Raw genomic sequence first — 11,422 nt, 5'->3', positions numbered from 1 at the left:
ACACCCTCCCTTCTGTCACCGTCCCTGAAGGGAGTGACTAACCACACCGAGCATGATGGGGCTGCTGGCCGCATGAGCAAGAAACAGGATCGCACTCCAGTCCGGGCAGCTGCCACAAATAACCACAAACCCTGCTGTGGTACATCTTTACTTAAGTCCTTGATAATCTGGGTTTGGTTTTAGGATGCAGCTTAAGTTCAGAGGGACAGGACTTCTTCCTATCCGTGCCTTCGTTGCTGTTTATCTGTAGAGCTAACATGCTGAAGCTCAGGATGTTGACAGCCGAGTTCTTGTTTCTTCAAGACGCCACCTTGGATTCAGCACAACCTGTTGCACAATGGACTTGAGCTTCCTGGAGAAGTTGTGGCTCACACCCTATCATCATGAGATGCCTTGGAGCAACAGGGGACGTGCTCTCCTGGAGAGCTGCACAGCAGTGGTGATGGTGCAGCAGCAGGAGCAGGGCCTGGCTGCCTTGCAGAAGAGGATTGAATGAGTTGAGCAGGTGCTGGCATTCAGTGGGTTGGCACAAAAATGTGAATTCTTAGCATAATTTTCTTCCAGTCCCAACGCTGCTGGTTTTTATATTGCTGCAAAGTGTTTGTTACTGTTCTTTTCCCTGCAGTGCTTTGGTCTGTCCTGGTCAGACAAACACCCCTAGCCCAGGGAATGGAGAAGGACGCAGGGTGGCTAATTCCATCGTCAGAAACCTCACCTTTCTGCTGCGCCTGCCTCACAGCGTAGCACTTGAAGGGAAAGTGAGGATGGACTGACTGCCACAGCGATGGCACAAGCTGGTCTAAGTGGTGACACGGGACCTGAAGCCCACTTTGGAGGAGCGGTAAAGTTCTAAAAGGAGCACCAGCAACAGCAGGTGTGCAAAAATAACAAAAATCACCTTCTGAGCTGTGCTGGAGGTGTTTTAAGTCCCTTAATATTCTCAGACTTCTCAGCTGACATGCTCACGGTGTTAGTTAAGGCAGAGGAGAGGATGCTAGGAGCAACCTGTACCCATACAGCACTTCTGAGCACATGGACGTTTTAATGCTTGGTGTTCTTATCCTCCTCCACCAGGATTTCCCTTCCAGGCTTTCCTCCTCACCCCAAACTCCCCAGGTGCTGCACTGCTTTGCTCCTTGGCCTCTTTGCTGACTTAAAAGCACCGGAGCTGCCCCAGGAGCCGGGCAGAAAGGCCACCCAGCTCAGTGTCCTGCATCCAGTACAGCTGTGATGGAGTATGCAAGCATTCCAGGTCTGTATCAATGCAAATAAGACCCTGACACGATGTTGAGGTGACTGTGGGGCCATAAAGATCCGATTCATGGAGAAAAAGGCAAGCTCTGAACGTCTCCTGAGCGACAAGAGCTAAATAAAGAGAATTTTCCTGCCAGCCCCATCCGTGCTCTGTGACCGAGCGTGCCAAGCGCCGCTCTCCGTCCAGGGCTGATTAAATCCTCGCGGCTCAGCGACTGCTGGCAGAGGAAGAGAAAAACACAGGAAGGGGAGAGCAAAGAAAAGCACGCTCCGAGCTTCCCCACGTCCTTCCCAGCCTCCAGCGGGCCCTCCCACTCGCAACCCCTGCCAGGCCTTGGCTCCCTTTCTGCAGCCTCTCTGAGCATGCACGGCTGCTGGCGCATGTGCAGCCAAGGCAGGGGCTGCAGAGGGTGACGGGGCCCAGCTCCTCCCCGGGTGTTTTGTAGGGTCAGGCTGCGGGACGAGCACGATGGAGCAGCTGGGGAAGAAGTCGGGGCCGGCGGCTCGGCTGGACACCATCCTCCGGCACCTCTCGCCCCGGCTGGGGACGGCCCCTGCCCTTGTATCCTTTGTGGCGGTGGGGAGGGGGTGGCCAGGCGTTGACCCTCTTAGGGTGGGGGCTTTTTGGATGCTCTTGCACACCTAGGAGGGCTTTGGTGGTGGTTTGTGCAACAAGGACGCGCAGGCACCCAGCTGTGGGGTGGTAGCGTGTGCCCTGGTGCTTTGTTTTTGGGGAAAAACAAAGCCCCAAAAAGCCTCTCGCTGCCTGGAGTTTCTCCCCTGAGCCCTACAGCCCGGGCACGGGGGTGTGCAGCTGATGGCATCGCTCCACGGCACCTGATGTTCTGATCAGCTTTGCTCACTCGTTTCTTGGGGTCTGATGATAAAACATGCCGAAAGCACAACGCGCGTGATCATCCTACAGCTGCCTGTGTTTTGGGAGCAGTGAGCAGGGGCATTTACCCTAGAGATTTTCATTTTGGGGTGAGATAAACCCTGCACGGCTCAGCAATCACACAGAAAGTCTCAGACCTGACCATTAGCCCAGCGCCAGGAAAAGCTCTGAGGTTTTGTCTGTGCTGTACTGGCGAGTGGGAAAGGATGTGGAGGTTTTGGAGGCTGCCTGTCAACACAGATCAAAGAAACAAGACGGGGGCAGAAAGTTTTCACCCTGGTCTGTTGCACATTTCCAAAAGTTAAGTGAAGACTGCCTGCTGATGCTATTTCTGAAGCTGCTGCCTTAAATTTTGCTTTAAAAAAAATAATAAAAAAAAAAATAAAAATTTATTTATTTATTTATTTATTTTAAAAATAAACGTTTAAAAAAAAATGCTGCTGATTCACAGAGCTGAATGCTGGCAAGTTTTCTGAATTATAATAAATTAGTGAAGGGGATGTGATCAGGCAGGACATAAAAGTCTCCAAATGTATAAAAAGTATAAAGATGTATGGGTAGCAGTTATCTCAGGCTGATAAGAGACACAGGTGCAAGCAGGAGCACAAAATCAGACATAAACCCATACAGTAGGATTCAGGACATGGGGATGTTCATTAACTCTGTGTCTGTGTGTACATTCCTTAATTTGCACCCCAGACAAGCGTTCCTACTTCAGCACACGTTACTGCTGCTCCTCAGCCAGGGAGGTTTCGGTAAGTTAGATCATCTTCCATACAGAGTGGGAAAACAAAACAAAAGCAAACAAACAAACCCACACCACCAACAAAAACCCTTCTGAGCTCAAGTTTTGTTTCCACTCCGCATAACCTCGCTCCTGCGCTGATCACCAGCCTTTCATAGCCTTCCATTTTGCAGGGCTGCATTCTCCTTTTATTTAACTGCAGTTTAATAAAAGAGCTTAACCCCAAATCTTGAAAATGTCCCAGTGGATAATCTGACCACAGACTATCCCTGTGCCCTGGTGCCTGCTGAGAGAGGGTTTCTCCATCATTTTCCCCCGGGGTTTGGTTGGGGCCATCTGCCCCTAGCACCGATGCCCTGCATGCCCTAATGCACCACGTGTTTTTCCTATGTCTCAGCTACACCCTGGACAACAACGTCCTCACCCCAGAGCAAAGGCAGTTCTATGAAGATAATGGTTATCTGCTCATTAAGAAGCTCGTCTCCGATGAAGACATCGAGCGCTTCAGGTATGGGACGCTTGGCCGAGGTGCTGATCGGTCATGGGCACGAGGGGAGTCTGGGGATGTTGGACTGCCCCAAAACTAAGTGACAGGATGAGAGGGGATGGTTGTAAACTAAAAGAGAGAGATTTAGATTAGAGGTTAGGAGGAAATTCTTCACTCAGAGGGTGGAGAGGAGCAAGGTGACCAGAGGAGCTGTGGCTGCCCCATCCCTGGCAGTGCCCAAGGCCAGGCTGGATGGGGCTTTGGGCAGCCTGGGCTGCTGGGAGGTGTCCCTGCCCATGGCAGGGGGTGGCACTGGGGGGGCTTTGAGGTCCTTTCTGACCCAAACCACTCTGGGATTCTATGAAAACAGACGTGGTGGTGCTGGATGCAGTGCTTTTGAGGAGAGTAGTTTGCCCAAATAAAGCTACAAAGCACTCTGTCTTCTCTGTCTCCCACTTTACAGGAAGGAGTTCATCAGGATCTGTAAGAAGGAGGTGAGCCTCCCGGGAGCTATGATTATGAAAAACACGGCCCTGAAATCCGAGAATGGCCAGTCTGAAAATGTAGTTAACAAAGTGCAGGACTTCCAGGAAGATGAAGAGCTCTTCAGATACTGCACCCTGCCCGAGGTAAATAAAAATAAGAAAATGCAGCCCCTCAGTGATCTTCTCTCTTGTCTTTCACGTTTCTGATATTTTTTCTGATGTTTTCTCCCTTGTAGATCCTCAAATACGTTGAGTGCTTCACAGGGCCAAACATAATGGCAATGCACACCATGCTGATTAACAAACTTCCAGACTCTGGTAAGGAGAACTTGGAAAAGAGAAATGCAGAAATCATTTGTGTACGCTGTCTATTGAATAATGTGAGACAAATTAAAACAAAATATATATTTTTTTTTAATTTATGAGACCACTTTGGTAACACTTCGGGTTTTTTTAACTGTAGCTTCCCTAGATAACACTTCTTGTATTTCAGTTTTCAGTGGATTTTGTTTTTTGTTTTCTTGGCTGCACCAAAGTGTTCGAAGTGGGCAAGAGAGCTCCCTGTGCAGCCAGCTGTGCTTGCGTAAGGGGTCACTGCTGGAAATGTGCCGTGCCTGTAAGCCTGGCTTTTCAAACGTGGTGATAACAAGTCCTTCTGTGGACCTCAGTAAAAGGCAATAAGTACAGAGATCATCTTTTGCTCAGAGTTCATGTGCTCCTGACCTTGCTGACAGTGTCTGTACGCTCAGCGGTTTGATGTGAAGGCGCTTGAGCAGGTGCCAAAGGAAAGAGTTTGAAGCCTGGCTCTGCTGGAAATTGAAATTATAATTTACACAAAGATGATGAGCAGGGAGAGAGAAGAGAACCTGACCAACCGTGTTACAGTTTTCCAAAGTAGCTCTGACCCCACGTAAGCTGGTTCAGTTTAGGGAAGTTGAGACCTGAGCAGTTTCTTATGCTGGGATGTGCAGACACACGGCAGGTGGAGTTATTAAAATACCGAGCTGGTGAAAGTCACCTCCACTTGCCATCTGAGAAACGTCGCAGGAGAGCGTGTTGGTTTTGTTTGGGAATTCAACGGGAGACCATGCATTTTTAGTGTAAAAGGAAAACAGTTGTGGTCAAGAAATGGGAAGCTGCTCTGTAACTATAAAACCTCCACTTAGTGTTTTTGAGAGTACGTGAGGAGAGCTGCAGGTCTCAGGAGAGTTTTCTAGGCTGCCCGAAGTCTAAGTAATATGACAAATGAAGCAAGTAGAAACCCCCTTACTATATCTGTCCTGGGAGCACACTCAGTGGTTAAATAAATCATCTAATATTGGTTTTGGTGTGAAAGAGGATGAGAGGTTTCCATTTCCATGGTAGGAAGAGAAATAACAAGCATACAGAAATATTTTTGTTTTGACTTTAGAGGGAAAAAGTCTCTAGGAGGAAGGTTAGTAGAGTGCTGGGTAGACTGTCTGGGGAGATTAAAAAGAAAAAAAAGAGAATAAACAGCTAAACGAACAGCTGTGGAGTGCAGCACGGGCAGGGTTGATTCTCCTTGCAGCACAGCGACAGATCAAGAGGCTTCTTGACAGCCTTCCCGGCGCTGCTGTCTGGAGCTATTTGAAAATCTTTGTGCTGGGAAAAGTTTATGCAACACCGCGCTGGTTAAAGTTCACAAACGAGGGCAGCCAAATGGAAGGCGAAAGCTTGGCAGGCGGGTGGTGGTGGTGGTGAAGGCCACCAGAGGAGCTTTCTGAGGAGGCCGTGCCCCGTTTGATGATGCTGAAGGTGTTTTCCCTGTGTTGCAGATCAGCAGACCTTTCTCCACCCCATGCATCAGGACCTGCACTATTTCCCGTTCCGGCCGGCCGACCGCATCGTGTGCTCCTGGACCGCCATGGAGAGGGCTGACGAGACCAACGGGTGCCTGATCGTGCAGCCGGGCACGCACAAGGAGTCCCTGAAGCCTCACGCCTACCCGCAGTGGGAGGTAGAGCTGCATGGGGGGCTCACCATGGCAGCGTGGGGCATGAGACAAAGCTGAGGCTCTCAGCAAGGCTTTTTCTGGGCAGATTCACTCCTGTTCCCAGCTTCACCCAAAGCCTTTCTCAGTGAAGTCAACCTGGTTCTTCGTTAGAGGAAAGTACCTGATAAATCATCCCAAAATGTTGGTGTACTTTTGAAAATACCCCCCTAGTTCCATACCTAGATGCTGGAGGGGATCCTTTTCTGGAGCTGAACTTGCACCATAGTCTGGGGCCAGGGGCTGGGGCCTCTGAATTGTCCGTCACGTTGTGGCATTGCTGCCTGAACACGTGAACGGTTTTCCAGTGCCCCTGCCAAGTCTGAGGATTCTCTCTCCTCCTGAGAATTTGTTCCTGCTTGCAGAGCTCAGGGACTTGCCTGTAGGAGCAAAACGGGATAGCAAACAACAGGCTGGGATGAAATACCTCATGTTAGCTTCCTGTTAAGAATGGAGCAGAAGGCTGGATCCCAGAGGTGGCATCCCTTGTGGGATTTCCTGCTGCTCTTCTCTGTTCTCTCCAGTGGAGAAATCCTCTTAATTGCTGTCATCTGGCTTCAGAAAATAGGAAAAGATAAGATTTTGCTATGCCTCAGGCTTGTAGTAGGCAGACTTTTAGGCATGCAAGTGACTCTCAGTTGGTCATACCAAATAACCTCCCAGAGGAACGCAGGTCAGGAGCTGTCTCCACTGTTCCCTGCACAGACAATCTCCCCTTGCTCTAATTTTAACCGAGTGATTTCAACCCAGCTATTTTTTTCCCCCTAGGGTAAAACAAACAAGCTTTTCCATGGGATTATTAATTACGACGAGAAGGGTCCCAAGGTTCACCTTGTCATGGAGAAGGGAGACACGGTGTTCTTCCATCCGCTGCTCATCCACGGCTCTGGGATAAACAGGACGTCGGGGTTCCGAAAGGTAGGAAACCATCTCTTGCTGTACCTGCTGGTATTTTTGTTTGTTTGCTTGCTTTAAACTGATCAAATTGCCTCACACCCCCAAACTCATGAGTATTTGTTGAGCTTTTAAAGGTGTTTTTTAACTTCCTGATACACTTTTGCTTTCTCTCTTATTTTCTTCCTTTTTAACATCTCTGTGTTTTGGGAGAAGAGCATGCTGCTTGAGAAAAAACAGAGCAGGAGCAGAAATTAGGTGTTGAATCTCTGTTTGAAGTGCTTAGAAACTTGTGAGGTGGTGAGCTCAGTGCTTCTCCCTCATTTCCAGGGTGGCTGGAAACATCCTGCCTAACGCTGGTGTGGGGAGGCAGAGGGATGGGAGTGGAGCTCTTGCTGGGGCTGGGGGAACACTTTGAGAGGAGGGGAGAAAGGCATGTGAGTGAGCAGGAATATTTCTCCAGGGAAACCCTTGCAGGAGTTCTCTGAATGGAGGAAGGAATTTGCTGGGTTGTTCTGTAAGGAAAGAGTGGGGTGCCTACGAGCAGGGACACGAGATTTTTCTTTCCCTTTGTTATTTGTAATCAGTGCAGCAGTGTGATGCCAATTTCCTCCCACAGAGCATAAGCTGCCACTTCGCCAGCTCCGAGGGCTACTACATCGATGTCAAGGACACGATCCAAGAAGACCTGGAGAAAGAACTGCAAGAAATGGTACAAAAGAAATACAGCTTGCCTGCTATGAAACTCAGGGTAAGGCTTCGGTGTGTCCCTTGTTACAATCCAGTTCAGTTCCCCTTCCTACGTACCTCTTGTATGGCAGCTCTGTGGTTTTGCTACTCCCAGCTTCACAGTAAAGCTATGCCAAGCTTGGCAAAATAAAAGGTCTGATGGTCTGATACCGTGAGGATGGCTGCAGGCTTTTTTTTTTTTTTTTTTTTTGGTCTTTGTGCTCTTGAGGCTGCTTCTTGCTGTCTGGCTACCTGTGCTGGAGAAATGGCCTTGCTCCCTAGGCAGCCCTTTGGTGTTGGTTGAGCTCTAGCGGTTCCTCCTCCAGCTCTGCTTATCCAAGTGGATTTTGTGAACGTGCCTTGGTCCCTTCTCAGCAAGCTGGGAAGGTGCAGACCACGTCAGCACTTCTTCAGGTGACTGAAAGTGGAGTTGTTGTGTAAGGCAGGAGCTCTGGGCTCTGCTGCAGTGATGGCTCGGCTCTTCTCACACCATCCGAGGGGGTCTGGGCTTTCTGACAAGTTGTCTGGCCTTTCCAGACAGTGGGGTAGCAGTGGGGAGGGCTAACGTGGCAAGGCAGGAGCAGGGGGCACTTCATGCCAGCTTTACCCTTTGCTGCATCTCCCGGTTCCAGGTTTGCTGAAGCAGAGCCCTTGGCAGCTGTGTTTGGACTGCAGGGCGTAAACAGGAAGATGTAGCGATGTCTTGTCCTGAATTCACAGCAATTAGGAGGTGCAATAATAAATTCTGTGCTTGTCCCTATCTGGCATGTCCCCAGTTCTTACGGTTTCAGCTCCTAGTGGCAGGTGGATTTTCTTTTTAAAACAAGCAGCCACATCTGACTGCAGAAGCTGACGGATTGGGTTTTGGTTAAGTGTAATCCCACATCAGTTGTTCAGACTGGAGGCAAAAGCAGGAATGTAGGCAGCACTATATATCTGCCACAAAAAGGAAAAAAAAAAAAGATGAATGTAACAGATTCTCGCTATAAATAATTGAAATCAATGTGTAAAATATAAAACACATCTAAGTTCTCCAGGGATTAAGCCCCTGACAGAAGAACAAACCTTATTACAAGGGTTGAATGTTTCCAAGTGTTCTGAATTTCTTTATCCACAGCAGTTCCCTAACAGATACACATCCAGTATCAAGGCAGTGAGTTCCTCTTCAAGTTACTCAGCGTGTAGGGCATTATGGAGCAGAGGGATTTCTTTTTCTCCTTTGGCTGTGTTGTTTTTTTCTCTGTGGAGTGCTGAGGTGTGGCTGGGTATCAGGCTTTATTTTGCAACCCTGGACTTGCAGATTGCCTGCACAGTTACAGCCGCTTGGCTTTTGATTCCTGGAGTTACTCAGGTAGTGAAATCCAAAGTTCCTTTCTGGGAATAGAAATAAGTGTGTGCCCGTACGTGCCTTAGATGAGGCTGTGTGTTTTCTTGTAGCTTTATGCTTTCTTTAACCAGAATAGGAGCTTTTTCCCAAGGAGGAGTGCTCGGGTCTTATATTTTACCTTCCCAAGACCAATGATGAGAACTAAGCAATCCTCAGACAGGGAAACTGAGACAGGAGCTTGCCCAAGGCTTACCTCCTTGAAGCAGTCTCTTCTTCTGCTTTAGAGTCCACATTGATGTCTGCTCACAACCTGATTTCTGGCAAAGGGATCGTATTCAGCTCATCTCTGTTATTATTTCCTGCTGGGCTCTGCTGCACAGAGCAAGTCGCTTGCTCACGTGCAGCAGCACACGGTACGCAGTCAGCTCCGGAGCTTCTCCAGTCACCCAGAGGAGCACAAGGTGCACATGGTGTGCACCGGCACGTTTGGATGATTTCTGCAAGGATAATATTCGTTGTGCTGCTTGTTTCCTTCCAGAACTGAGCCTGCCAATGAGCTGTCCCTCTGGGGGTGGAGGCTGTGCCTTTTTCCCAGTTCTGTCTCTGTTTTGCTCCTTGGTATTTAGGATTTGAAATATTTGATGTTCAGTAAGTTTGATGGTGTGTTTTTTTCCTTTGTTTTGAAGGATATCTGGAACTTCCGAGCACGGCTTGTGCGAGGGGAAAGGATTAATCTGTAGAACAACGTCTGAGGACCAGGATGGAAAACATCTGTCTGAGTCTGAGCGCCTCTGATGGGAGAGAACAGCAGAGCTGTGTGTGCCTTGGTGACCTGCGTACTGGTAACTCAGCCAAACGCTGCACCACAAAACCTTTTTATGCTAATGCAAAATAATCGCACTGAGGTTGAACAGCTGACATACGTCAAGGAAAATCTAACCTAGGAAAACAGAGATTTGCTGTGGTTATTTTAGCCAATCAAAGAATGACGGTCTTCAAAGAGCACCTTGATTTTTTGATGTTTTCACTCTTTGTGGTTTAAAAGTTCCGTACCTTGAAGCTGATGCTATGTTAATATAAGATTTTTATGCAAGGGTATGGTTTTTAAAGTGCCTAACTTCCTCTTTCTATGCAAAGTAAGCACAGGGACTCAGGTTCCTGCGGCCCCTCAGTATGTGGGAAGTCATTAGAAGAGCTGCTGAAGATGGAGACAGTGACACCAGCAGAAGGGAGCTGGGCAAGGAGCTGGGCAGAGGGAAGGCAGCAACCACGTGCACAGGGAAATGGAATTCATGGGCTGGAACGTGATCGCTGGTGGAGTTCTCCAGACGTAGCCTGGTGTGGTCTGATTGCAGGCTGAGCAGCCCTGGCACAAGATAAAGGTGTGGGTAATGGGGTTGGGAAGTGCTGGGCCGGCCAAACAGCCTCCTCTTGGCCTTCCCAAGGATACGGGGCTGTGCAAAACAAGGGGGGAGTCCTCCAAGTCTGGCAGGTCTGGAAAAAGCACCTGGTGCTGGTGGCTGGTCGGGAGGTGGTTGGGCACTCCTCGGGATGGGCTGACGTGCACTGCCACCATCCTCTCACCTTTCACTCTGTTTTTCCTTGACTTCTGGAAGGTTCTTTTGCTTTCAGAACCTAGATTTTTGGAAATGCTTATTAAATTAGAGCAAAACTCTATGCGGAGGCTACGTGGTATTACTTCCGCCGTTCAGAAATCCTGGTGTTACACATGTAGTTGTACATTCCAGTATACAATTGCTGTCTTTGTCTCTTTTCCATTCGGCCCTTCCACCTGCTGCCCCATGGTCAGGAGGCTGCTCGGGCAAAGCAGATCAGGTGCATCCCATCCTTGACCCACACCACTCACACCCTTCTCACCCTGGGGACTGCCTTTGCTTGCTACGTGGGCCTGAGTGAAAGATTTCCAGTGGGCTGGAGGCTCTGCTCAGCCCAGCTGCTGCTCTCTGGGGGATCCCTGTCCTGTTCCTGACACAGGACCAAGCAAGACCTCGCTGGCTGGTGCTGCTCATGCAGCTGAGCTGGCTGCAGAGGGAGCTGCGACCACAGGGAAGATCCACGGGTGTCCCACAGAGTCCCAGAGCTTGTGAGTTGCCAGACTCTTTGAGTTTCCCTTTCTATGACTGGAGGAGAGAAGGGAAAGAAGAGCTTTGGCTTTGTTTTTAAAAACGTGTGCATCTCTGCCTAGGGGTTGTGGCTTAAATCTCTTCTTTCAGAAGAACAAACCCATCAAAGACCTCGCAGATCGCCTGCACTCAGCAGCTGATGAGAGACTTGGGTGCTCACTCCTTCCTACAACAGATCCAGAGCCCGGGGAGGACAAACCTGAGGCGAGCTCACCTCTGTGCAAACCTCACCCTGCAAAGCAGTCAGATCCCTTCCCCCTGAAATGAATCAGTCTCTTTTTTTAAGCTTTTTTTTAGGGAAGACAAAACCAAAACCCAGAGACCTGTCCTTTTTAGGGTCTAGCTTCCTTGCAGTACAGCGCAGCACCTCTGGCAGGGGCTTGCTATGGCACTTTCAGACGTGATATAAAAGCTTTCTCTAAACAAAGAGCGAGCTCGGAAAGTGATTTTA

General features: G+C 49.2%; 1 protein-coding gene across 1 annotated transcript; it reads left to right on the top strand.

Annotated features, from left to right (window-relative positions):
• The first annotated feature begins 1,672 nt into the window (after positions 1 to 1,672).
• On the top strand, positions 1,673 to 10,504 carry PHYH (phytanoyl-CoA 2-hydroxylase). The gene is made up of 9 exons (XM_032207766.1): positions 1,673 to 1,816; positions 2,849 to 2,904; positions 3,292 to 3,402; positions 3,845 to 4,010; positions 4,103 to 4,184; positions 5,663 to 5,844; positions 6,646 to 6,795; positions 7,391 to 7,522; positions 9,514 to 10,504. The coding sequence occupies exons 1-9, from the start codon at positions 1,724 to 1,726 to the stop codon at positions 9,565 to 9,567; spliced, it is 1,026 nt and encodes a 341-aa protein (XP_032063657.1). The 5' UTR covers positions 1,673 to 1,723; the 3' UTR covers positions 9,568 to 10,504.
• Positions 10,505 to 11,422: the final 918 nt, after the last annotated feature.

Source organism: Aythya fuligula, chromosome 1 (genome assembly GCF_009819795.1).
Source record: "Aythya fuligula isolate bAytFul2 chromosome 1, bAytFul2.pri, whole genome shotgun sequence".
NCBI lineage: Eukaryota > Metazoa > Chordata > Aves > Anseriformes > Anatidae > Aythya > Aythya fuligula.
Note: the sequence above shows the minus strand (reverse complement) of the source record. Positions and strands in the feature narration are given on the sequence as shown.

Coding starts and splice junctions, on each gene's coding strand:
- PHYH (XM_032207766.1), top strand. CDS start 1,724: ATGGAGCAGCTGGGGAAGAAGTCGGGGCCGGCGGCTCGGCTGGACACC. Junction 3,403..3,844: donor GAAGACATCGAGCGCTTCAG/GTATGGGACGCT, acceptor CCCACTTTACAG/GAAGGAGTTCATCAGGATCT. Junction 5,845..6,645: donor ACGCCTACCCGCAGTGGGAG/GTAGAGCTGCAT, acceptor TTTTCCCCCTAG/GGTAAAACAAACAAGCTTTT.